Source organism: Gobio gobio (assembly GCF_949357685.1).
Source record: "Gobio gobio genome assembly, chromosome: 18".
Lineage (NCBI taxonomy): Eukaryota > Metazoa > Chordata > Actinopteri > Cypriniformes > Gobionidae > Gobio > Gobio gobio.
The window spans coordinates 30734956-30762460 of record NC_137111.1 but is presented as its reverse complement, the minus strand read 5'-3'; the positions used below and the strand labels follow the sequence as shown (position 1 = coordinate 30762460).

At 37.9% G+C, this 27505-nt stretch overlaps 3 protein-coding genes across 3 annotated transcripts in view; 1 reads left to right on the top strand and 2 right to left on the bottom strand.

Moving 5' to 3' along the window:
• Window positions 1-333: 333 nt before the first annotated feature.
• On the top strand, window positions 334-10329 carry sec23ip (SEC23 interacting protein). Its single transcript, XM_079843650.1, has 18 exons — window positions 334-556; window positions 1586-2088; window positions 3114-3321; window positions 3419-3612; window positions 3696-3785; window positions 3945-4065; window positions 4255-4344; window positions 4470-4611; window positions 6167-6375; window positions 6554-6651; window positions 6804-6971; window positions 7057-7152; window positions 7240-7413; window positions 8502-8657; window positions 8818-8920; window positions 9122-9307; window positions 9397-9562; window positions 9645-10329. The coding sequence occupies exons 1-18, from the start codon at window positions 424-426 to the stop codon at window positions 9724-9726; spliced, it is 2919 nt and encodes a 972-aa protein (XP_079699776.1). The 5' UTR covers window positions 334-423; the 3' UTR covers window positions 9727-10329.
• csgalnact2 (chondroitin sulfate N-acetylgalactosaminyltransferase 2) lies at window positions 10307-19475 on the bottom strand. The gene is made up of 8 exons (XM_079843651.1): window positions 19356-19475; window positions 17569-18439; window positions 17171-17387; window positions 14828-14929; window positions 12928-13109; window positions 12560-12654; window positions 12386-12467; window positions 10307-11824 (listed from the first exon to the last, which is right to left on the bottom strand). The coding sequence occupies exons 2-8, from the start codon at window positions 18218-18220 to the stop codon at window positions 11532-11534; spliced, it is 1623 nt and encodes a 540-aa protein (XP_079699777.1). The 5' UTR covers window positions 18221-18439; window positions 19356-19475; the 3' UTR covers window positions 10307-11531.
• Window positions 19476-19973: 498 nt separating this feature from the next.
• The window catches only part of ret (ret proto-oncogene receptor tyrosine kinase), a 31410-nt gene continuing 23878 nt past the window's right edge, over window positions 19974-27505 (bottom strand). Inside the window, exons 6-20 of the mRNA XM_079842079.1 lie at window positions 27167-27366; window positions 26422-26704; window positions 26161-26292; window positions 25934-26044; window positions 25697-25807; window positions 25118-25374; window positions 24844-24991; window positions 24611-24718; window positions 24313-24527; window positions 24110-24232; window positions 23881-23951; window positions 23284-23421; window positions 22920-23019; window positions 21859-22006; window positions 19974-20797 (exon numbers count right to left, since the gene is read on the bottom strand). Of these exons, the coding sequence (XP_079698205.1) occupies window positions 20640-20797; window positions 21859-22006; window positions 22920-23019; window positions 23284-23421; window positions 23881-23951; window positions 24110-24232; window positions 24313-24527; window positions 24611-24718; window positions 24844-24991; window positions 25118-25374; window positions 25697-25807; window positions 25934-26044; window positions 26161-26292; window positions 26422-26704; window positions 27167-27366 (2303 nt within the window). The 3' untranslated portion in view covers window positions 19974-20639. The remainder of the gene's footprint in view (window positions 20798-21858; window positions 22007-22919; window positions 23020-23283; window positions 23422-23880; window positions 23952-24109; window positions 24233-24312; window positions 24528-24610; window positions 24719-24843; window positions 24992-25117; window positions 25375-25696; window positions 25808-25933; window positions 26045-26160; window positions 26293-26421; window positions 26705-27166; window positions 27367-27505) is intronic.

Below are 27505 nucleotides of genomic sequence, written 5' to 3'. Positions count from 1 at the left end.
AAGATGAAATCAGAGTGTTTCCATAAAATTATGTTTGAAATTTGGCATTTATTCAACCATTAAAATAAGAAGTTGTTGTACATGTTTCTACATATTTTAAGATAATATTTATTAACGTTTTGAAAGTGCTTTTGCTTTCTACTATCGCAACTGTCTCTAAAAGAAAAACGAAAGAAATTAAATGATCGACGTTGTTTGTCATCGACTACTTTTGCCTTAGTACGTCAACGTGACGCAAATCTGTATATCATGCACTAGGCATCAGATTTAGATTACCGCATGAACCTTTCAGACTATCAATGAAGCAAAGATCTGTGAAAATCCACAGAACCCTTTACATCTACAGTGACGAACCAGGAAGTTGTTAAAAAAGCTCTGCCTGTTCCGACTGGGGGACAAGCTACGTGTAATATTTGATTGAAAATGGCTGATAGGAAAGCCAATAACATCCCTAACAGCAGCGCAAATTTGCTGTTTTCAGGAGCACCGGAGTTCAACTTCAGCCTGCCGTTCCTACCTGTCAGTCAGGCCACTGGCCCGGCGGTTTTATCCGGTGGTGAGCTTATAAAGTCTTCAAATGAGCTGCTTTAGTGGCTAGTGATGTTAGCTTTCCTCTTTTTTCCAGCTCAAAGGTCTCTGCTCTTTATGATAATTAGCTCATGTTTTCTATAAGATTATTTTATTCTTAAACCCAGTAAACAGAATTTCCCTTTTTTATTGTTGTCAAATATTTTATGATTTTTTTGTTGTTGTGTCTTCTTGATCAGTAAAGAAGACCAGCTGACGTTACATACTTTTATATACGGGGCAAAATATGTTCTAAACCGTAACATTTTCAGTGTTAAATGAATCATATTTCATTACTATGTTCTTATCACAAGAGTGCCATTACTCTTCATCAAAAGTATGAGACTGCATTGCATTCACTCACTGTCCCTAAAACCACCTGTCATCACACCCAAACTTAATTTAAATGAAATTATATATAGGAACAAAGAAATATACATACGTGTCTTTTGAAGAACCATTACTACCATTAAGGGTCATTTAAAAAAAATGCTATATGCATTTTCCCCCATATGCTCCCACTCTTTATAAACACCGTCAGATATTATGGAAACATTTATAAAACCAGGAAATATCAAAGTCAGTTTTCATCCTGAAGCTCCACTTTTCATATTTACATTTCACCTGTGAATTGTTTAAAAATATAACGGCAATTGATAGTAATTTTAATTATAATTTTTCATTGTTAATTATTTGCTTTTTTTAAAAAAAACATTATTTTTGTTTTTAATTAAAATTTTGAGGATTTCTATTATTGCTGGACATCCAATTAATTCCAGGGCAGTATTTATTATAGCCTGAGTGTACTCTTTATTTATTTATTTAAAATGAAGAAAATAAAATGCTTAGCATTTATGATTTTTTTTTTTTTTTATTATATTCTAACTGACCATTTATATGAAGCTTGTGCGTTTCTTTATTCTAATATAGTATCACAAATACTAATATATATTATTTGTATATACAGATATTATAAACTATACATTTGCTGTGCATTTCTTTGTCATCCTCTGTAAAGATGATGTCAGTGAAGTTGGAGAAGAAGACAGTTTTCTTGGCCAGACGTCATCAGCAGCTCCTCAGGCCTCCACGTTCAGTTATTTCTCAAGCACCACCAACAGCAGCGACCCGTTTGCCTCTATTGGGCAACAGCCATGCCCGCCTCCAGCCGCCACTGTCGTTCCATCAACAACAGGCCCGTCACCTGTATCAATTGGAGCAAATCTGCCTCTTAACCCGCCAATATCTCACATGAACCCTATTCAGCATTATGGCAGTGTTGCTAATCAGACCCCTGTGGGTTCATACACTCCCCCACGTAATGCACCGACTCCTCCTCCGCAGAACTCCCAGCAGTATAATCCATACCGTCACACAGCTGCCAGTAGCAAAGCTAGTCCCTATCTCATGGCACCTGAATTACAGCAGCAGCTCCCCAGCCAAACACCCCAGCATCTCAACCCCTATTCTCAGGTGACACCTGCTCCCTCATTCCAGACTCCACCCACAGCATTCACAAAGGTTGGTCATGTAATGCCATCTTTGTCTTTAAATCACAATAAGCTTACCTTTATAAAAGGGTGTTACTGGCTCTGTCATACTTGAAATATCATCTGCTGCCAATTTTCAGAGCTGTTCATTGTCTACAGAGACTGACTGCAGTTCATATTAGAAATGCATGATATATTGTACCATATTGGTTGTCTACCATTATTAGAGATGTTTTTTTTTATTTTATTGGCATCAATTGATATTTGATTTATAGTAGCCAATATTGATATTTAATTGTTCATGCTCCATTCCTGTATTTTACATTTAAATGACCTTTGCCATCATCTAATGCTCATTTAAAGTTAATCTTTAAAAACACGAAATAATACAATAACATCAAATTAAATCAGATTTTTTTTCATACTGTAAAAATACAGTGTAATGTTAGTATTATTATTATGATATATATATATATATATATATATATATATATATATATATATATATATATATTATATTATATTATATTATATTATATTATATATATATATATATATATATATATATATATATTAGTATATATTAATATTTAGAATTATTGTATTTTTCATTTCAGTTTATTTATTTAGTTTTTTTATTTATTGGTATCAAAGTACTTAAAGTGGTATTTAAGTAATAAATAAAAAGCAAAGACATTAACCAATGTCTTTGCTTTTTGCTTATTTCAGTTACTGACATTTTTTTTTATGTTTTAGTTATAAGTACTGATACAGTTTAATGTTGTAATAACTAAATTCACTTTATTAAAATTTGTTCTTAATATTTTATTTTTAATTTATTTAGACAAAACGGTATTGAATTTTATCATCAGTCATTTGTCAGTTATCAGCTTTGTCATATCAGATTTGTATCAACCAGAATATTGATATTGGTGCTTCTTTATTTGATGTTCATAAAAAAGCCAGTTTAAGTATAATCAATTTGTATTTTTAAGCATGTATAAGAAACCTGACATATTTTATAACGGTTTTAATACATTGTACTTTATTCCCCAGCCTCCACCAACACAGATTCCACCGCCCCCTACAACGACTGGCATGGCTGGACCGTTAGTCCCTGCTAACTCAATGGTGCCATACACATATAATGTTTATGAACCTGTCCAACATCACTGGTTCTACTGTAAACAAGTAGAGGCAAAGATGGTTTGGCTTCCCTTTAGTATTCTGGATTCCATTCGCTTGGAAGAGACATTCAACTCTGGTAAGACAGGGAGTGTTTTCATCAAAAACATGCCAAGAGCATGTGGCCACTCTTAGTCTATTTCACAACATAGTCACTTCGCAATCTGTTGCTTCAGTTCAGCCAGATCCAGAGAATGTGATCGTGTGTACGGATGGAGGGCGCTATGACGTACAGCTCTACGACCGTGCACGGACCTCTGTGTACTGGGAGGAAGAGCCCACCGAGGTCCGCCGCTGTTCCTGGTTCTACAAAGGGGACGCAGACAGTCGCTTCATCCCCTATTCAGAAGAATTCAGTGAGAAGCTGGAGGTTTGTGCTCCGCTATATTTTTTTCTCAAACACTGACTATTTGGATGCCATTTTAACAGCTCAATGTTGTCTGCTGTAAACAGGTCGAATATAAGAAAGCTGTTACCACTAATCAGTGGCATCGACGACTGGAATTCCCATCTGGTGAGACCATCGTAATGCACAATCCAAAGGTACAACTTTTTCAAATGCTCGAAAGGCAGTTTACACGACACCGTTTTCAACTGAATACGGAAACCTTTTATGCGTTTTGAACGAATGTATCCTTAGAATAGACACTAGATATAGGAAACACTTTTTCATGTAGCATAAATGGTTGGTTGGTTCCTCAGGTGATTGTGCAGTTTCAGCCGTCTGCCATGCCTGATGAGTGGGGCACGACACAGGACGGTCAGACTCGACCTCGGGTTGTCAAGAGGGGTGTGGACGATGATCAAGATGATGTTCCCGATGGTAAATCTGTCTTTTGTTCTCATTTTCTCACTCAAGCCAGACAAAAATTTGTGATTTGTTTCCCCAACTTTCAACATGTTTCAAAATACAACTTGTCAAACAGCCTTCAAACTAAATTCTTAGGTATTATTTGAAGGTGAATGCATAGCATGGCAGAATCACTGAAGAAAATGGTCTTTTCCTGTCTAGGCGAGATGCCTCAGGTGGATCACGTGGTGTTTATGGTGCATGGTATCGGCCCCGTCTGTGATCTGAGGTTTAGGAGCATGGTGGAGTGTGGTATGTGTTACGCAAGTTTAGTCTCCTGATGAATACAGTTTCAGAAAACAAATCCTACTGTTTTTATGTGAATTCTTGAACACAATATATTGTGCTTCATTCAAACTATGTGTTTGTGTTTACAGTGGATGACTTCCGCAGCGTGTCCTTGAAGTTGTTGCAGAGTCATTTTAAGAAGGCTCGTGATGATAATGTCATTAGTCGTGTGGAGTTTCTGCCTGTGCATTGGCACACAGCTCTGCACGGTGACGCTACAGGGGTTGACAGGTAAAGACACAACGCTCAGGCACATTCAGAATAAGTCTTACTTGGCTGCTCTATATTAGACCTAAAACTTGCATTTTTGCTTTTGATGATCACAAATAATTTAAACACAAATATAATATATTGTCAATTCTGTTCAAAATATACATACAAAAAAAACAAGAAACACTCAGTTTTAGTTAATCTCATGTCAATCTCATAGAGTAGTACTGCATCCTTCATATCTCCGAAAAGTCTTTAGTTTTATTATATTCATAAAAGAAAGATACGCTGTACCGAGTCTTTCCGGAAAAAAACGAGCGGCTGGAGGCGTATCGTGTGGGCGGAGCTAAAGAATGACGAGCGCGCGTAGCAAGCAGTAGTAGCAGTAGCAAGCGGAACGGTTTTGCAAGTCAGACTAGTGTGTGTTTACATAGAAAAACAATGGAATAGTAGCGCATTTTAATGAACGAGTCGATAGCTAACAACACAAAGACATTTGAAGCAGTTTTACTCACCGCCTGCTTCCAACTTTAATCGCTGGATCAGCTCCATCTTTCAGCGTTAGACGAGCTACAAATCCGGAGTTGAACTGGGCCTTGTTTATAAAACGATCGTCGCCGAAATGCAGGGATCCCATTAACGCTGGGTTCTTTGGGAAGCTATACAGGGTTGTCTTGGGTTTCCCGGACAACCAAAAACACACATCTTTGTTGACATTGTTGATTTCGTGACAACCTATGACTGCAGCGTAGCCGCTTCCCTAAAGCCGAGCACAGCGCTATAATGGGCGTGCATTTGCTCTCTCGCCGCGCGCGCACCCTACCGGGAGAAGAGCCCGTACAAGGACATTCCGCCCCATCTGACGTCACATATACCCACACTCGGAAAAAACTTTCCGAAACGTATGAGAAACCGGAAGGAGTATTTTTTCCACAGAAATACTCCATCAAACGTCCAACTTTTTATTTTGAAACTTTGCCCATGTTTAGCATGGGAATCCAAGTCTTTGACAGTGTAAAAATCTCAGTATGCATGAAACAGCATTTCACCCCCCCTTTAAGGCCAATTCACATCGCACTGACAGACAGCAACAGACTTTTTGTTAGTGTCTGTCAGAGCTTGTTTTGATCAAATTGTGATCAAAAGTGACGATAAAGAATGTTACAAAAATTTCCACTTTAAATAAATGCTGTTCTTTTGAACTTTCTGCCCATCAAAGAATCCTGGAAAAAATGTATCACAACCAAAAAGCAGCACGAACATTTTCAACATTGAAAATAATAAGAAATGTTTCTTGAGCAACAAAACAGCATATTTGAATGATTTCTGAAGGATCATGTGACACTGAACACTGGAGCAATTATGCTGAGAATTCAGCTTTGCCATATCAGGAATAAATTACATTTTAAAATGTAATATTTCACAATAGTGGTGTTTTTACTGTATTTTAACACCCTTTACAATTGGTGCTGATACAAACTTGAAATCTCTATACAAACTTCAAACTCTATACATTTCTGCCGGAAATTATTTCTAATGTAGTTCTTTCTGTCTTTTTATGTTTTTAATTATGTAGGAGGATAAAGAAGATTACCCTGCCCAGCACAGGTCGTTTGCGTCACTTCACTAATGAAACCCTCCTAGACGTGCTTTTCTACAACAGCCCAACCTACTGCCAGACCATTATGGACACCGTGGCTTTTGAAATCAACCGCTTGCATGCACTATTCATGGAAAGAAACCCGGACTTCAAAGGCAGAGTGTCCGTGGCTGGACACAGCTTGGGTGAGAAACCTTTCCTTTTACATGCTTTAGCTTTGATTCATGGACGTAAATGATTACTTTAAAGCTTGAACTAAAGTGACGCACTATTAGAGTACATTTATAGTGTTTAACAACACCATGTATTGAACTAGTATTCATATTTGTATTACAATTTTCCTTTAATTCCCCTAATCTATAGGCTCTTTAATACTTTTTGACCTGCTGTCCAATCAGAAGATATGCTCCCCTTTATCAGGTCTAGTAACCAATGGAAATGCTCCACCTAATGTGAAACAGGTATCAGTACATTTTGGATGAGGATTATCTTAAAATGCTGCACATTCATTGAAGTACTATATTAAAATATGACATGTCCTGTTAATGGCATCCCTGGAACACACAACCTTCATCTGGGGGTGTTTAAGATGACCTTATATTAATTGTTGTAGGCAAGTCCCGTCGTCCAGGCAAATGAAGTGCCTACCGTAGCGGCTGCTGAGGAAGAGGCCAAAGAGGAAGAAGAGGAGATTGGCAACCTGTCATCTGTTCTGGAGATGCTGAGTTTGTCTGAGTATCTGAGCACGTTTGAAACTGAGAAGATTGATGTTGAATCTCTGGTGAGAGCATTTAAAATGTTTTACACCTTTTTTATTTTAAAGCAATAAGCAACTCACCACTGCTATTCCTCCATCTTGTTTGCAGCTGTTGTGCACAATAGATGACCTAAAGGAAATGGGTATTCCTCTGGGGCCACGTAAAAAACTCGCCAACTTTGTGAAGGAGAAGTCTGCAAAACAGGCAAATTTTCAGCTGTGTTTATACTGCATCAGGTTTTTATTTGTCCATACTGATGTGATGCTTTGAAACACATTTTCTCCTTGACAGGCTGCACGAAAGGCTGTGAAAGAGAAAGCTGAAAAAAAAGAGGAACCGAAGGAGACCCAACCTCCCATCCTGACAGAGCCCACACCAGATCCTGCCATCAGCAAACTGCCAGTGGGAAGGACCATGTCGTCAATCCATGTAGATTACAACTATTTCGAAATAGGCACAGGACAGGTAAAGCTCGAATATACACCATCCCAAATTGAGCTATGGACCAAGATGATTTAATTAACTCTCTGGGGCTCTTCGGTCATTTCTGACCCGAATTTTTTTAAATACAATTGTTTAAAAATCGTAGCTTTATCAGAATGGTCCGAACCTTGGTGAACCTTGAAAAGTTTAAGTGGTCGTAAAAAAAATCGTCACACTCAGGACCGTCGGGTCAAAAATGACCCCCATAGGACATTAATGGGAAATTGGCACAAAAAAAATTGTGCATACAATCTACAAATCAGCCAGGATGCAGAAAAAAAGGACTCAACATTGAAGGGGTGAATCTCTAAAACATCAAGAGTGAAAAACAGACAAAAAAACCTCTCTCACACACACACACACACACACACACACACACACACACACACACACACACACATGCAAAAACACAATTAGCTTTTGGAATGGCACGCGTTAATTTGTGTGTGCTTGTGTTTTTGTGTGTATAAGTGTGTTTTTGTGTGTATAAGTGTGTGTGTGTGTGTGTGTGTGTGTGTGTATATGAGTTTTTTTTTCCATTCCGGACCATTCCGATGAAGCTACGAGTTTTAAAATGTTTTTTATAAAACGCAAGATCCACAATAATGGTAAAAATGTGCTATTGCGTGATAAAAAATGCTCAATGTGTCCACCGGATGGCACCGATCTCATTTTAAAAATTGCTTTCATGAGGCCTAGGCTTGGCTCTAAAATGAAATACAGCTTTAATAAAAAAATTTTTAAAAATAAAATATATATATACATGTTTTATTATATTCAATGGGAAAAAATGGGTCATAATTATTGCATAAATATTAATTATAAATCATAAAATTATCTCAAAACACCAAAAAAGAAAAGAAAAAAATATTATTGAAAAAAATATATATTTCATTGATTTTACTCAAATCTTTTTTATCTTAATCCCGCCCTCCGGGTCATTTTTGACCCAAAAGTCCTGAGTGTGACCCATAAATGAAGAACCCCAGAGGGTTAAGGGAATTTTGTCAGAACCTGATTGTCGGTCTGAAACGTGAACATGCTCCGCACTGTTGAATGTTCTCCTCCAGGTGTCTGTGGTATATCACGCTCTGGACTTTGAACCAGTGACTTTCTTTGCTCTCGGCTCTCCCATCGGGATGTTTCTGACAGTGCGAGGGGTGGAGAAAATCGAAGAGTCTTACCAGCTTCCCACCTGCAAAGCGTTCTTCAATATCTACCATCCAGTGAGTTGTCTTGCCTTAGCTTGTCTACTGCTTCTCTACAGCTGCATCTGATGGAAATCATGTGGTTTACGACAAAATGATCAGTGTAAATGAGGAATAATGAGCAACACGGTTTAGAACGAGCTGTGTCACTAATACATTAATGATATTGTGTTCTCAGCTGGATCCAGTTGCATACAGAATCGAACCCATGATCTTACCAGACATTGAACTGGACCCGGTTTTGATCCCTCATCATAAAGGGAGGAAGAGGCTTCATCTCGGTATATATTAGACAATTTCTTTGCATTTTATGTATTTAAATATTATTTCAATAATTATGTCCAGGGAAAAAGTTTCTGGTGTCGATAAAGCGATAAACGATTTATTGAAAAAATAATTATTGTAATTTATAATGAAATGCATTCATTCTCTTGGTTTCCTGGGTATGATATTTAATTTCAAATTATGTGTCTTGCGTCCAGAATTAAAAGAGAGTTTATCCAGGATGGGCTCTGACCTAAAGCATGGCTTCATCAGCTCACTGAAGACTGCCTGGCAGACTCTGAATGAGTTTGCTCGTGCTCACACCTCTTCCGCTCAACTGCACGAACAGCTCGCCATGGTCGCCAGTCAGATCAAAGCTCAAGAGGAAATGCAGGAAGGGGAAGGTGAGTCAATGCATATCCTCTTAGACTCATCTGTTCACTGTGCTCACTTCCAATGCAAACTGAATCAAAATCTGAATGTCTGTTTGCAGAGGAGGGCAAGATGGTTGAGAGTCCAGAGCCTCAGAAGGAAGAAGAGTCACGAGTAAAAGTGGGCCTTCTGAATGGAGGGAATCGCATTGACTACGTCCTGCAAGAGAAACCCATCGAGAGCTTTAACGAATACCTATTTGCACTCCAAAGCCATTTGTGTTACTGGTATGCGATCTTCCATATCAATGTAATTGTATTACTGTCATTTTGTGAAATACAATACGGACTCTTTTGTCTCTTTCTTCAGGGAATCTGAAGATACAGCTCTGCTTCTTCTCAAGGAAATTTATAAGACCATGGATGTACGGCCAGATCAGCCAGTGCATTGATGTGACGGGGTCATTAAAACTCATTCATCAGAAATCCTATTACTTTGAAGATAAATAAATATTTTAAACAGTTTTCAACTGGGACTATCCCAGCAGTTTTTGTTATTTTCTTTTAGTTTCCTGTAGTCTGTTGTATAAAATGAATACACTTGTATTATTCCATGTGTCTTAAATTAAGAAATGAATAGTGGATTTCAAGACCACTACAACGGTTTAAAAGAACATTTTTATAGCTTATAGAGCTGCATATGTTTGAGTGCAATTGCAAATGGAATCAAATGGTATTATTGAAACTTTATCTAGAGTTAGAAAAGAATTATTAACTATGCTGTATACAAAACAAAAATACATGAAGACATAATAAACTGAAATATTAGTAGTGGTTGTGTTGCTCTGGCTTGTTAGCCCAAGTTATATTCTGTACCGTATGTTTGAGTAAACTGATATTTACTGGCACATAAGCTTATGTTTTAGAAGCAAAATCTATGACAAAACTGCTGGCGATCAGGTCTACATTTCAAGGTTCACACTGCTGCATCACTTCCCAGAAGTGATCTAATCATCTGTGACACTGCACACTCATCATTAAAAATAGCTTGTTGTATTTCTTTTATTTGTTTTAGAAAATGAGCAATGGAACTCAACATTCTGATCAATTCGATGCTCTAAAATGGATAGTAACGAACTACCTACCAGTTTAAGTGAAATTAATACATACAGTCCTCATCAACAGTTCAGTCAGAGAAATGTTGCAGGGGGCTCAGTTTTTTTTAATACCTCAACATTTACTATATACACCACAGATTCATTTCAAAGTGGTTGCAGAGCCGAAGCATTGGATGTTTAGAGCCTGTTTACCCCCTGACAAATAACGCCATGGCACTGACTGACCAGTGTCCTCACACATGGTGCAAAGTAAAAGTTTGACGCATGCATCAAAATGCATATCAGGCCTATGCTATCTCACACAGCAAAAATGTGGAAGACTGGGTAAAAGTCTGAATACTGTTCCAGCAGAAACATGACCTACAGTACAAATCCAGCATGGCAAGTTTAACTACATCCATATGTGGATGATTGTCCCTTTTAGCATCGTATCTCCCTTTTGTCACAGCGCACACATTTTTAACAGAAAGAATTAGTGCCGTAAAATCAATCATATCTAACCTAAACATTTGTGTATACACACACACACATTACATATTTACACACTTTTAAGTTAGATGTGATTAATCGATTTGACACCACTAGAAGAGAAAAAAAAAAAGTTACATGGCTTTGTCAATTAATGGCAAAACAAAAAAGACATGCTCTACACACGGAATGTCTTCTCAACGCCCATTATTTATAAATCATGGACTTCTGTGCAAATCATTTGTATAAAACATTTTGTTTACGCAAGCTGTTGCATTCAATTCAATAAGACAATTTATGCAACAAATTTATGCAAACATGAACAAGGCCCTAACTATTTCTTCAGTAACTCATTTCCCTAGAGGGACTGGTCATTATTCACATATGAAGTAAACAAATCCAAAAAGTCATTTTTGTGCTTGACACCTAAACCTAAATTGGCATTAAAGCAAACTACTCCAGAACGCAGATCAGTGGTGTAAACGGTATATGTAGTACCAATCAGTACCATGCAACATTTAGTCTTCTTTGTTGTCATAAAGTCTTCTGTACTCCTAGGATAATTATTTAGATAGACTTCGGTTCAAATAATAAAAAAATAATAATCTTGTCTTGACCCATTTCTTCAATGCTGTTGTCAACAAAGTTGCGCTCCTTGCTGAATTGTTGATTCATTCTGCTGGTCTGCTCTGAGTTTTGTAGGCCTGCTTTCGAAGGTGAGTCTCAATCTCCTCCCTGAACACAAGCATGCCCAGGTGAGAGTGTGACGCCTCGTTCATGGCCTTTGACTGGATGCACATGCGGTACTGTTCTGGGGTCAGCTCGTCTGCGCACAGCTTCTCGTGCCACAGGTGGAAGAGGCTTGATACAGGGGTCCGGATCACAATCTGATCACTCCGTAGGTACTTCCTGTACAAGTGCACATCTTCTACACCCCAGCCTTTCACTTCCAGATCAAATCCTCCTAGAGAAAGACAAGCTGTGAGTTTATTTATATCAAACAACGTGCATCAGATGCATTCGTTTTAATGTGTTCTCATGCATGCATTCCTTTACGAAGGGAAAAAAAGGTCTTGTTTCATTGTTTAAGTCATTCATAAGTCTCTTATGCTCACCAAGGCTGCATTATTTCAGTAAAATACAGTAAAAACTAATATTGTGAAATATTACACTTTGAAATAATTGTTTTCTATTTTAATACATTTTAAAATGTAATTTATTCCTGTGATGGCAAAGCTGAATTTTCAGCATCATTACTCCAGTGTCACATGATCCTTCAGAAATCATTCTAATATGACGATTTGTTGCTCAAGAAATATTTCCTATTATCATCAATGTTGGAAACTTAAGTGTTACCTGAGCACCAAATCAGCATATTAGAAAGATTTCTGAAGACTGGAGTAATGATGTTGAATTTTTTTTATATTTATAATATAAATTGAATAGAATTCTGGTACAAAGGTCACCCTAAATAAGAAAATTGTAATTATTATTAGAACATTTTCTACAATCTACATTAACTTACCAATGCTAAGGAAGTCAGAGCGATACTGGCAAGTCATGCCAAATCCAAAATCCCTCCAGAATCCAGCATCTTTTTTATGAATCTATAAACAGCATACAATTGTATTATTTCCTTTTGGATCACTAGAAAGCCATTCGTTATATTTAGTTACATACAAAAATCTTGGTTACATACCAGCTGATTCTCAATTGGGGGTGGAAACTCAAGATTTCCATAAACTATAGCTGGATTGTACAAACTGAAAACCACTGGATAGAAAACTCGTTTTCCTGCAAGGGAAAAAGAAAAAAGCTTTATTATAAAATGACAGAGGATTATATTTTTAGCATAAAAATGATTTTTGATGAGGATATTTTTACTGTTCTGTCAAACATGCATAAAACAAGTTATAAAAGTACATACATTTTTTTACACATCCTATTATTACTAATGAAACAGAAACTGAAACAGTACACACACGCAAATTGAGAAAATGGGAGAGGGTTTTTTCTAGTAATGGGTCCATGAATTTTCTGTCATAAATGTTTGTTGAGATGCCAAACCTGGAGCTGTATTGAGACGACAGGTACTAAGAAATTCCAGAGTGAAGTAGATGTCAACGTCACAGAAGAACATCAGCACGTCACCCCCTTTCTCCCACGCGTGAGCTCCTATGTCCAGACCCCGGCCCCGCGAAAACTCCTCATCCACAGGGATCAGAGTGTAGTTACTGAAGTTCTCCTCGCTGGAAAGGATCATGAATAACAGTGTAGGAAACAAAATGAGGCTTAAAAGATTTATGACAAACATACTGGGTAAATAATTACACATGCTTAAAATCTTTACACACACACACACACACCTGTTTATCTAGGGTTGGTATGATTTTTAAATGCTTTTGAAAGAAGTCTATTTGGCTCACCAAGGCTGGATTTATTTGTTCAAAAATACAGGAAATACAGTACGAATTTAAATTAACTGTTTTTCATGTCAATATATTTTGAATGCAATTTATTCATGCGATGGCAAAGCTGAATCATTACTCCAGTCTTCAGTGTCACATGATCCTTAAAGGGTTAGTTCACCCAAAAATGAAAATTCTGTCATTAATTACTCACCCTCATGTCGTTCGACACCCGTAAGACCTCCGTTCATATTCGGAACACAAATGAAGATATTTTTGTTGAAAGCTGATGGCTGAGAAAGGCTTCAGATAGGCCTCCATTGGCATTCAGTACAATTATACTCCCAAGACCCATAAAAGGCACTTAAAACGTCATTACAAAGTCCATCTCACCACAGTGGCTCTACAATAATTTTACAATGCGACGACAATAGTTTTTGTGCGCAAAAAAAAATAAAAATAACACCTTTATCCAACTTGTTATTGTCTTCCGTGTGTGCCTCCACGACGCATGCGCAAGAATATGACGTAGCGCCAGCGTTCGGGAATCCATGAAATGCACACTTAAGCCCCATTTTGAGAACTACGCTGAGACCTAAAGCACGATCAATGTAGAATCCAACAGCTTAGACACGCGCGTCTTCCTCTGCTTGTAAACAAATCCCTTCTGGCTCATGTGTCCGAATGCCGGATCTGCGTCATATTCTCGCGCATGCGTCGTGGAGGCACACACGGAAGACAAGAACAAGTTGGATGAAGGTGTTATTTTGATTTTTTTTGCGCACAAAAACTATTGTCGTCGCATCGTAAAATTATTGTAGAGTCACTGTGGTGAGATGGACTTTGTAACAACGTTTTAAGTGCCTTTTATGGGTCTTGGGAGTATAAGTGTACTGAATGCCAATGGAGGCCTATCTGAAGCCTTTCTCAGCCATCAGCTTTCAACTAAAATATCTTCATTTGTGTTCCGAATATGAACGGAGGTCTTACGGGTGTCGAACGACATGAGGGTGAGTAATTAATGACAGAATTTTCATTTTTGGGTGAACTAACCCTTTAAGAAATCATTCTAATATGCTGATTTGATGAAAACTGTGTCATTATTTACTCACCCTCATGTTATTCTAAACCTATAAGAGTTTCTTTCTTCTGCGGAACACAAAAGGAGGTATTTAAAAGAGTGTTGGTAACCAGACAGTTGTAGCTACTACTACAGATACTACTATGGAAATCAATGGGGTCCATCATCTGTCTGGTTACCAACACTCTTCAAAATATCTTCTGTGTTCAGCAGAAGAAAGAAACTCATACAGGTTTGGAACAACATGAGGGTGAGTAAATAATGACACAATTTTCACCAAATCAGCATATTACAATGATTTCTGAAGGATCATGTGGGTGAGTAAATGAGGATTTCATTTTTGGGTGAACTATCCCTTTAAGATGGGTAAACAGAAAATTCCTTTTCCTTGGGTTTCCTCCATTCAGGATGTTGGCAAAACAGAGAATGTTTCAGTGACGCACATGCAATAATCACAGAACATTTGCAAAGCTCAAACCTGGACATTTTCTTCAGAGACGCCTTCACTTCCTGCAAGCCCGTCTGACCAAAATACACCACAGTGAGATGCACCCGCTTGTCCTGCTGTATACAAACCTCCCTGCACACAGAAAACACCGTCTGACCACAACATTTCCAAAACTTCCAAAGAGAAAACTGTACTGGAAAACATTCCCCTGTAAAACTGTGTGACATCTGGCTCTGTGTTGCTGCATCCACCACATCTTTAGAAGTTCAACCATATGATTTGCAGCACACAACACCACCGCTTTTTTTTACATGCTTGGCGAAATTTTGTGTTTAAAATCCAGGCATTTCAATAAGAATCTACGTGATCGGGACTTTTGTGTGGGCGAAACATTTTGCACATTCCCTCAGGTTCTAGTTGGTCACGTGAATTCCCTGTGTTGACCATCAGAATGCTCCTCGGATTGAAAGTGACTTCTGTGTAATCAGTGCTTCATACATTGCTACACTATTGACAATGAACAATGGATCTTGTCATGAATTTTCTCTAATGCTGCAGAAGTTGTGCGTTTTTGTAGGCTAAAACCCAGAAACGAGTTAGCATTTTAGCACTTCCGGTTCCATCATACTTAGGTCAGTGTTTTTTTTTAGTTAAATGCCTGAAATAAACTTGGTGGTGAACACAAGCTCAAGATACTTTCACTTTCTATTCTTAGACATACAATACATCAGTCTATATATATAGATAGATGCCTCATTTGCGTCTGTTTCTATTCGTTGCTATACGTACCCAGTATGACATATTGAAACGAATGTATGAATCTGCAGAAGACTTCAGCAGACGATTTTGCTAAACTAACCCAATACAAGACGAAGGTGTCATCTAACACAACGTTAAAAAATGACCATAGTAAATATGAAAACATTAAAAAGTACCATTCCAAAAAGTACCAACAAATATTGAGTTAATATATATAAAAACACAAGCAAAATTTTTATCTCGTCAGTTTGACAGGGTTTCTGCAGGTTTCTCCTAGTCAAATGTAAGACTTTTTGAGACCTTTTTAAGACCATTATGACTGAAATTTAAGACCTATAAAAGGAAATGCAGTCACAAAATTACTTGCAAAGTAAATGAATTTATTCAAATTGAACAAATCAATAAACTTGCACTTCCTCATAGCGCAATCCCACCAGGATTTCGCAACATTTTTTTGGGTGATTTTTGAGACTGAATTTCCGGTAATTTCCAGAAATGTGCATTTGCATTTTTTTCATAATTAGGATACCACATTTACCATATTATGTATCATGTTAGATGCACAATAGTCACACATGACAATAGAACAAACAAAATACATAAATCTTGTTTATTTTGGTATAGGAATAATGCAGGATCTCAAACAAATGCATGTTGATTTTTCGTTGCATTCAGTAATCGCAAAAACATGACTATTAGCTGAAGAATAAAATCCGTTTTAAGTGTCTATGGTACAATCTGAAAGAGACTCCAATAACACGAAAGCTGATTGGCTGCAATATAAGCTGCATGTTGGTCTCATTTGTAGTCGTAATACAGCTAATTATATTTGGACTAGCAAAAGAAAGAACCACCAATAAAATAAATAAAACATTCTAAAGTAGAGGTAGCGTTACATGGACGTAGGAAAATTAAGACCGGTTTAAAATTATTTAAAGCGAATTTAAGACTTTTTAAGGCCTAAAATTTAGATTTTGAAATTCTAGACTTTTTAAGACCCCGCGGAAACCCTGGTTTGACAACCAGAAGGTGTGCACCGTTCCAAGATGGCGGGCATATGCCGACGCGTCTGGAATCTACGTATACGTCTCTATGACATCAGTAATACACCACTTGTAATTTTAAGATTTTACTTGTCCTGAAAAAGACAGTTGCTAACAAGTGGCTAAATGGGACTACAGAGGTAGTCATAAAATGAACAGTAAAACTCATCTACTCACTATTGTGCTTTTACAGCCTCATTGAGTTTATAATCTTGCTCTTGCAAATGATTCAAACTTAAAGAGAAAACTAGGTATGAAGTAGTTTCTTTAGAGCCTACGTTTAGCTCTTTTAATTCTGCTGATGGTATTTACGCTTCAAAATTCATAAAAGTAGAAAACATGTAAGAACCATACACTTTTGTTGGTCACAGAGCTTATTTTCTACAATAATCCAAAAGCCAATGGGGAAAAAAATCCTATTAGGTTTTTGTCCAGGGAACCAGAATGATGCTAACCTATGGGTTGGCCTACAAAAATACATCACCACTGCAGCACTCTATATAAGTGCACATTTACACTGGCAGCATTTCACGAGTAAACTTCTTGAAACCTTTTACAGTGACCTTCTCACCTGAAGTTGTGCAAGAACTGAACAAAGACTTCGGTGCGGCCTGATAACGGCACTATGATGTTAATGATGGTGCTGGCGGCGTCTACGGACGTGCTCCTCACTTTCATGAGGGGCCCAAACGGACGGAAGAGGGTGACGTGACGGTACTCGTGGGAATTCTCTTTAGCGAAGTAGAGCTCATACAGTGTGCCTTTGTCCCTCTCGGTCCTGTAGAGTCCTGCCAAGAATAGCAAGTACACAAAAGCAGCTCGAGTTACTGAATATTTTGTGCTGTGCAAAGTTCACACCACCTTTAATATGCTCAAATACAAACAAGCGCTGTTAAGCACACACAAACCCTCAACACGCGGTACATAAAATACATAAAGTAGTGTGTGCTTCATCGGAGCAGCTCTTACCCTCGAAAAAATGGCTTTCGGTGAACGTCTGCCTCTGCATGGGGATGCTGTCCTCCTGTCCGTCATCATCTTCTGGGTTATTAATAATATCCAAACCCGCTTCTATCACCTCCACCAACTCATCCCTCCGGTCCTTCCGCACAGGCTTCTCCTCGGGATGGCGCGTCAGGCCCATCTCCAGCTGGTACACCTTAGTGGTGGTGAAGCTCTCAAAGGGCACAAGCGCGTACTCGCTCGGCAGCCTTGCTCCCGTATTCACCTCCGCCTTGTCAATTTGTGAGTGCAGGTACTCCAAGAGGTCACTCGGCTCTTGATCTCTGCCATCAATCAGGCTCTGTGGCCCGGGACCCTCCTTTTTTTCTTGAAGTACCCTCAGTTTCTCGCTCATCTCTTGGAGTTCTTGTTTGAGCTGGGCAATCTGTCTCTTGAGGCTGGCCGCTCTGCTGAGATGCCGCTCTTCCTGCTCCTGCAGGAGGGCCTGGTAATACTCCTTCCCATAAGGATCTCCTCCCAGGCCAGGCAGCACCTGACTCACATCCGCAGGCGGCGTGCACTCCAGCAAGTAAGCAAAGAGCAGCATCACCAGGAGCAAAAATATACCCAGGAGTAGCCAGCGCGCCCGCCCCTGCAGAGGAAGCCCCCGTCTGGGCATGTCTGAGAGGCAGGGTGCTCTTTAGGAGCCACTTTCACATGAATCCATTCCCAAGCAAAGCGGAGGAAGTACGCTAGTGTCACATTTCTCTTGTAATCCTGCTCCTCTCACACTACAGCATGTCGATTATGGTCAGATTCCTCAGAGACGTGTGAATATACCGTTGACAAACTGTCATCCTGCTTGCACAATATTCCTCCGTTAAGAGAAACAACACATCTAAAAAGAGATTCAAATCATGAAAAATTCATTTTCTAATCAGTATATTTAGACCAAACACAAACTGACAAAAAAATAAATAGACCAGAGAATAAATAGCCAAAACAAACATTCAAACAATAAAAATTTTTTTTTAAATAATTTAACAGCATACATAACAGCATACCATAATTGTATGTGCCATGCTTTTTTAACTTAAAAAAAAAACTTAAGTTATATAGTTTTTTTTTTATTAATATTATTATTATTACTATTTAATAGAATAACCACATACACTCACATATATATACAGCTCTGGAAAAAAATTAAGAGACCACTTAACACTAAGAAAACAATGTTAGCTGTATAGATGTAGATTTATTTCCACAGCCGCCTTTGATTGTAAGCTTATAATATGTAAATTAATATTGTAAATTGTTGCTAGACGTCAGTTCTTCGTAGTAACAGATTAGTTTTTAGCGGATCGAAACTTTAAAATAATCTGAAAATAAGACATTAATAATGTAAATATATTAGCAATAATAATTTATAGAAATGTTTTTGCTAATTTGTAGGTAGCCGTGTGATGAGCGTTGTCGGATTCCCGATCACCCAATGTTTATTCTGACTCCATACATAAAACTATTCATATTCACCGAAAACAACTGTGCGTGTGTCTGTATAGCGCAATTCTGATTCTATATTCATGGTTACTCCTTAATATAAATTCCCACCTAAAACTCTGAATAATATTATTAAGTTTGTTTATATATCCTGTGCACAAGAAAACATCTGGCTGATTGATCAATAACTCTGATGAAAAGACATAATGGCAAATATCTACGTTAACAATTTAATTTGCGGAAGAAACATCGAGGTTGAAGTTGTTGTTTTTTTGTGTGAGAATAAAACAAATACGGAAATGTGCGACACTTACCGCGGTGGTTGTGATTGTATGTGGCTGTCGGTAACCGCTTCTTTATGCAACTGTTCAATAGAATACCGAGCATAATAAATGTGGGAAAAGAACGCCACGGGGCAATGAAAAAAAGGAAGCATGATACTTCCGCTTTGAGCCGCAGGATTTCAAAATAAAAGCTAGTCTGTCGTCTTTAGATGTTTTATAAATCGTTAAAAACGATGATTAAGAAAATTACCTGTAATTATGACATTTTTGAGAGTCTGCTTTGAAAATAAGCCCACTTCCTTTTTAGAGCCGAATTCATGTCTTTTTTTTATTTATTTTTTAAGTTTTATTTATTTTGTGTTGGTGCAGAGTGCTGCAGCTCCACTTTGTTTCTATGCCAGGAAAAACTTCTATTGTGTCTGATTTAAATATATCTTTCTATTCATTTGGAGAAAAATGTTACATGTTAACAAAGAGTAGGCTACTTTGAGCTTGCTTTTCAGATCATTCATTCGTTTTTGTGGTCACACAGTCACAGTTGGCTATAAGAATGTGTCTGCTATCATGATTTACATTTTTATATATATATAAATAATTATAACTTCATGAAGTCTGATATAATGAAATAAAGCATAGAAATGAAACCTTGAAATCTTCTAACAGTTTTATTTATTGAAATGTAATGTTTTGACAACATAATGAGGAATCACACTCAGCTTATGTATTGTAGGCCTAGTAATTGTTGCACAAATAATGTCTTTACAAGGAATGAAAATTAAATAACCATATGACATTAAACATATTCATACTCTGTTACGGCAATATGCATAACTCGTAGTTATCAGAGCGAAATATGAAAAACAAAAAGTAATTGAGTCTGATCAAGAAGAAACAACCGTTCAAATAAACATGTCCAGTCTCTGAGGCAAACATCTGCAGTAGGTGATGGTAAAGAAGCTCCCTTTGATTCCTGGAGTGGGACCAAGATTGTCTCGGTCATGCATTTATAACTGTTGTTCTCTAACAGAAGCGGCACAGGCACTTAAACATGGACATTAAACTGTACAGAGTCATGCAGTGATACAACATGGCCAACAGGGCTTCGTGGTAACAATCGCCTATGAGCTGCTTGAAGCATGTTTTATGCAATTCCAGCCAATTTGAAATCTTTTACCACCCTCCCATCTTCTACACAACAGCAGAAATAAAAGGGAACCGACTTTATCATCATTCAACATATATACAGTATCATATAAATATACACATCTCCCCACCCCCCACGTCTTTTCCACCAATGATTTTGGTTTGCGTTTTTTAACTATCGAGCGTGTCCACAATTTTTGCGGGAGAATGCAAAGCCATCCAGTTTGCATAAACACTATCATTGGCATATCTTGTAAAGACAGGGTTAGTGGCATCAAGTCTGTTGAGCGGTACCGGGCTCTTCTCTGGCCAGTTCGGGTATGACATGCCTAAAAACGAGAACATATCATTTTTCTGCACTGAGGAAGCATTAAGTCCAGACAGTAAGGCTCTCAAACAAAACTCAGCTCAGCGTTTGAACATAATTACATAAAACAGCATGAATTACGGGTTCATTTGAGCATGTGGCATAAGCATGAACTCATTCTTTGGTCCTTTGAGTGCTTTTTGGTCATTCATGTCAATATTCCACTGTGGTGACATCATATATTCTATGACATCCCCATGACATCAGTATTGTCTTTGGCATTCTATGTACATGCTTTTAAATGAAACGGATAATCAGTGCTCTACTAAAAGGTTTGTGTGTGTGTGTGTGTGTGTGTGTGTGTGTGTGTGTGTGTGTGTGTGTGTGTGTGTGTGTGTGCGCGTGTACTCCCAAAAATAATTGACATCAAAGAGCCCATGCATAGAAACGGTCTTACTCCTGGCCATTTTATTGCTTATTTATTCTACTATTAATGCCATCATTTTAGGGAAAGCTAAGAAAGTCTTGCATATTTTGATGATCTAAAAGAAGAGTTTCATTCAAAAGCCTTACTGCTTTCAGAACTGACTCCATCTACTTCAAACATTCATTTTCTGTAATATGTTCAGGATATTACAGAGAGAGAGCACATCCAGAGCACACGGGACCTGTTTCAAATGTAAATCTTAACCTAAAGCGCTGCAAACCAATACAAATTTCACATATGATGTAAATCATAAACACATCTGAAATTTTTCTCACTGAACATAATACATATTAATTTGTGTGTATATGTGTACAAAATTATTGAATTTCTATTTGTAGTAATAATACTTGGACAATTAAGCCTTCTAAAATTAATATTTCAAATAATAGAGTACATCGGAAGCAGGTCCAAATGAAACATCTGATCCCTAGATCCAGACACTAAAGCACTAACTGAATCTATGAAACACGAGCAGTATTCATAAGTCACTGGCAACCATGCCTTTAGCACAATCACAGCACTTCCTATGGAAGGCACAAACATAAACTGATTGTGTCCCCTGTATTAGAATCGAGTAAATGCATGGGAAATTCTACCATAGAGCTTGTTTTCAATCCAAGTGGAGGGGAGGGTTCGAGGGAGAGGGGTGTTACTACAGTCCACTAAGGGTGTGTCCTCTTCAGAGAGGGAGTCGTCATATAGCAGGGCATCTGCTGGTGTGGAAGCCGCGAGATCCAGATAGTCCTGATGAAGGGAAACACAGTTATTAAATGAGGTAAAAGTTACTATAACTGTTTAATCATAACATCACATATTATGTCAAAAGATAAACATTTCTTGAGCAAGATTTACATTATGATGAGATTTGTCTCATCCCTCACTAGACAGCCAATTACAATAATTGTGAAATATTAGCATAACAAAATGTATGATAGCACATTAAGCATAAATAGTCAGTTTAACATTTCATTTATTCTAAGTTATAATTACATTTGGTTATGGTGGTTGAAAATCGGCAAAGAAGAAGTTAAAACCTTTACTCTCTGTAGGAGGGTCCTTCTGTGTTCATCCATTGTTTTACATTATCGCTTACCTTGAGGAATTCTTCATCATTATAACAACAAATAAACCAACTTTGTCGTTTATAAGTTTGGGGTCAGTAAGATTTTTTTATGTTTTAGAAAGAAGTCTTGTATGCTCACTTAGGCTGCATTTATTAGATACAGTGAAAACAGTAATATTGTAAAATATTATTACAATTTAAAAGAACTATTTTCTATTTTAACAACTATTTACTTATATGAATGATTTACTATATGTTTCTGTGATTAGGGGTGCGTTGAAATAGTACTTACGGGGGTGACATTTTTTTTAACCTATGGCAACAACTTAAAAGTAGCCCAATTCCATGGGAAAACCGCGTACTTGGCAACACTAATTTAAATAGGAATCTTTTGTTGAATTATGAAAGTCTTTGCAAGTCTAACTGACCTCAAACCTTTGAACAGTATTTTTTGTATAAAGTAATGTGTGTAAATAACATTCAGCTTGCGTTGTTCAACCCAGGTTATCATTTCATTCAGAAATGTTTGTATTTGCTTGGACTTTGTGTCTGTGTGTGATTGTATGTGAGAGGAAGTGTTCATTGAGTTCTTACTCGGCTTTTCACCATCATCTTCTCAAGTTCTTTGCTGATGTCTGAGAAATTGGGGCGCTTATCTGACTCTTGTTTCCAACAACGAAGCATCAGATTGTACCTACATCACATAACAGAGCATTCATCACCTGATACAGAACATATGTGATTGTCACACCCAAATAAATGATACAAGTGAAATTTAGAACAAACACACAAAAAAATAAGTACATTGTTGTGTCCATAAGATAATATATAATGCAAAATTTGCTAACTTAAATGTTAAAATGATATATATCTCATGATGATGGTGGTGATTTGTTCATTCTGCTCTTAATTCTACAATGCATTCAACTGATGACGTGATGACTGTTAAACAACACACATTTCATCCGTGCAGTTCTCTGGTTTCTCCATCCTGTAGCCTGTCTTCAGAAGGTTGAAAAGCCGTTCCGGAGCAATGCCTGGGTAGGGGTTTCCACCCAGAGTCACAATCTCCCATAAGAGGACACCAAAAGACCAGCTAATGAAAAAAACGAGAGAGAGAGATTGTATTAGAAAGTAAAAGTGGTGATTGTTTGTATAGATACATGTTAGCTAGGGTTAAGGCCCACTCATACCAAGAGTGATAACTATAAAGATAACTATATTAGCATCCACACCAACGCACGATATTGTTCTGTTTTTTTCTGAAGTGTGCGCTGCAGTTCTAAGACGTCTCACGGTTTAAATACTCAAGCTCTTTAAAGCAAGATAGAAACTGATTGGCTGTCAGTGTTTTTATTGTTCATCAGATGGAAATAATCATTCTAACTATATCATTCCTCTGTACTGTTGTCATTATAGTTGTGGTGTGAACTGCTGCTCTTTTATATTTAGAAATTTTTTTAGAACTACTTTTTGGTTATCCCTATAGTTATCGTGCTTGGTGTGAACTGGCCTTCAGAGTTAACGCGTTGCATGAAACCTTGCCATAACTTACACATCGCTTTGTGTGGTGTAGATGTGATCGAACAAAGACTCTATAGCCATCCATTTGACAGGAATACGACCCTGGAGATTGAGAGCACATTATGAAATAAAGACTAGCAAATGTATAATTGCATTAAACCATATCTTTTTCTAGAGAATGAGACTAACATCCAAGCATCTGTGAAAGATAGGATATAACTAGTATGATGCAGGTAATTAAACTGAACAAAATGTATCACCTTGCTCCTCTTCACATATGAATCTTCCTCATAGACATCTCGAGATAAACCAAAGTCCGATATTTTCATCTTCCTTCCCTCTGCCACCAGCACATTCCTGGCAGCAAGGTCTCTGTGAACAAGCTAAACACATAACACTTCTTTAAAAGGGAACCTTTGATATTCTGATTGATTGATGGATATTCCCTAAACTGCTGACATACCTTCATTTCAGCCAGGTATTGCATTCCTCTGGAGATCTGCCATGCAAAGGAGATGAGGTCACCCATGGTCAGAGCTCTCTCATCTGGGTTTTCCAAGTAGCTTGAGTTTCGGTTGGCATCATTGCTCATGTAGCTTGGTCCAACTTTCCGGCTCTCTCTCAGGAAGTTCCGTAGTGAGCCGTACTTGGCGTATTCAACAATTAAATGTAATGGACCTGAACAGAGGAACTTGTGTAAGCAAAAAAAAAAGCATGCCGAATTGAACATACTGTTTTTTTGTATAAATAAAATGTCTTACCATCCTGGCTGCAAGCTCCATACATTTTTATGACATGAGGGTGATTAACCTGCTTGAGCAATGTGAACTCTGACAGGAGGTCTCGAAGCTCACTGTGAGACGCATTTTCTGTGGTGAAAAAATGGATGCTTAGAAGTCAATATAGACAGATTTTTTCCAGCACATCCAGCTTTAAAAAAATGATTTGATCAAATGCAAAACTGCATCTGCGCAATGGATTTTGAGTCGCATACCTTTCAACATCTTTACGGCAACTGTAGTGTATCCAGCTTTTCCTTTGAGCCGGAAAGCTGTGGCCTTCACAACCTTCCCAAACTCTCCCTCTCCAAGAGTCTTACCCAGCACTAGGTTTTTTCGTGGGAACTCCCACTTTGGATCTTCCTGTTAACAGAAATGAACAGAACAGAAACAATTAATAATAATTTAATGAATCGGTTAAAAATTATATTTAAAAAAATCAACATGTACAGTATGAATGAACTAAGTAAGACACTGAGCAATACTTACGGGTATTTTGAAGGTGTCAATGGCCACCTGATTCTCCATGGAATCGAGAGAAGCTCGACGAACGTTATTGGCTGAGTAACTGATTGGGTAGGACTGGGCCGGGCGGCGGAAGGTCATTTCAGCTGAGGCGATGGGCGGCTTAGGTGAGCTCTTGTGATAACGGTGGATAAAGTATGAGGACAGGAGAATGGAGAGAATGAAGGATAGGAGGACACCAGTTGCAATGATGGTCTTACACATTTCGTCGCAAATAGCCTCTGAAAAACAATTAGAAACAAAGCATTTTGTAAATATATACACACATAAAATGGTTAGTTTTTCTGCATATTTGAATCCTTTCCAACAGTTGAGATCAATCTTTTCATGCTGAGGACAATTTGAGGGACTCTGCACAACTATTACAAAACATGAAATCAATCACTGATGCTCAAGTAGCCAACACACTGAAATAATACATGGGAGGTGTAAGCTTTTTTGGATGATCGAAGCAAATTTGACGTATTTTGACTTCTGGGAAACATGCTCATATCTTATGTACCTTGATGAAAAATGGAAAACATAAAACATCATACAGCTCACCTTCCAAATCATCCTTTTCACAGAAGCACTTTCCTGAAAAACAGTAGCAGGTCCCATGTCCAGCTTTGATTCCATACAGGTCCCTCTCAAAACCCCCAATTATGGGCTCACCTGACAAAAAGAAATGTTCTTAGTTGTTGCACTTCCTTAAAGCACAACTGAAGAATTATTCTGATCTAACTAAACAGTACTATATGGAAAGCCGCAAAACACAATACAAGTTTAAATTAGTCTCACTGGTGCAATCCTGAGGACATATGGATATGTTCTTGCTCTCAATGGCATCACAGTAACCATCTGGGCACGTGCGGAGGTCAGGGGAACAGGTGGAGTAATTTTTAGATATCCCTGCAAAGGTAACACAATAACTTTAAAATTGTCCTTTCGAATGATAGAAACAGCTCTGCAGTAATATGGTAAGTGCAGTGTATTTGATTCTATGCCACTTTAGAAGTCAAGGTAACCTTTATTGTTGCCTTGTCTCCACTGGCATCTGCCTGTAGGGGCTCCCAGGCCTCGAGACGCCTCACAATCCCCTCGCTGTCTCTTCTCTGAACAAGCCAAAACCCGCTGCACATCCATCCTCATGAGATCTGCTACACGGCACAGTCAGATAGGAAAAAGCACAGCACAAGATCACAATCCCACTAGCACATATGTTGCTTTCACACCTATGGTTCAAGACCGGTATTCATGGACATAGTCTTGTGAACTTTTGACCTTACCTTCACCCTCAAATATGATGAGGAGCTGAGTCTTGGCCTGAAACTTGCTCTGCTGCTCCTGGGCAAATACTACATACTGCAGCTCTTGGCACTCTGGTCTGCGTAACACCTCCGTGTCGTTCACATAGAGAACACCGGTCTTCTCTTTTGGGTTCTGTGCAAGGCTAACTGCCATGTAACACGACTGATCCTCAGCAGAGACGTTCCTATTTGCGATCTCTAACTGATATGTGACATCAATGCCCTTAAACTTCAGACAGTTGTCCACACAGACGTTTCCAATCTAATAAAGACAAAAATGACACATTAGTGGGGATCATCTGGAGTAATCTGTGAAGTAAATTTTAATTTCATTTATTATATGAATATTGTCAAATAAAAAAAAGCAAAAACAACAAAACATTGTAATTCCACGTGCACTTAGAAATGTATTGATACAGGTGAATTGTGATTGAGTATTTCTTGTCTATTTAAACATCTATAGCCATTTTACACAGCAATAGGGATTAAAAAGTCTTATTATGTTTGTATGTATTGAATTTGTACCAGCTTTGACATGGCATTTCATAAACTCTAAACTTACCTACAATTTTTCTTTTTCACTACATAAAACATTATTCTTTTGCAAAGACTGGTGTTTTCTTCAGGAATCGCACGTCTGTTTCTTAATATTGTCTGTTTAAAATAGCACTTCTCTACTCCTGCTTGCACATGTTCAAAATGACTAAAAACATCATTAAAGCACCTGGGAGTATGTTGTTGCTTTCTGTGAGACAGTGAAGAAGTAGGTGATATTGGAGAAGCGAATAGGAACCGGCAGGATAGTCACATTGAAATGTAACAGCACTGTTCCCTCGGGGCCCGGAAAAGTGGTGTCATTGACCAGGTAGTCCAGCTGAAATGAGCGTTGCTCCGTCACAGACAGATTCTGACTGAGTTTCAGCTCTGAGGGCAGAAAACAGAATAAAAGACAATGCTGTATGTTAAGGTGCACTCAGTAATTGTTTCACCAGCTCACAAGATCGGTCACATTCATACAGTAACCTTCCTGTATTTCAGAGCTTTAAACGGATAAGGCTGGAAT

Coding starts and splice junctions, on each gene's coding strand:
- csgalnact2 (XM_079843651.1), bottom strand. CDS start 18,220: ATGCCCAGACGGGGGCTTCCTCTGCAGGGGCGGGCGCGCTGGCTACTC. Junction 13,110..14,827: donor TCTCTGAAGAAAATGTCCAG/GTTTGAGCTTTG, acceptor GATCCTTTCCAG/CGAGGAGAACTTCAGTAACT. Junction 12,468..12,559: donor CCCCAATTGAGAATCAGCTG/GTATGTAACCAA, acceptor TGCTGTTTATAG/ATTCATAAAAAAGATGCTGG.
- sec23ip (XM_079843650.1), top strand. CDS start 424: ATGGCTGATAGGAAAGCCAATAACATCCCTAACAGCAGCGCAAATTTG. Junction 3,613..3,695: donor AATTCAGTGAGAAGCTGGAG/GTTTGTGCTCCG, acceptor TGCTGTAAACAG/GTCGAATATAAGAAAGCTGT. Junction 4,066..4,254: donor TCAAGATGATGTTCCCGATG/GTAAATCTGTCT, acceptor TTTCCTGTCTAG/GCGAGATGCCTCAGGTGGAT.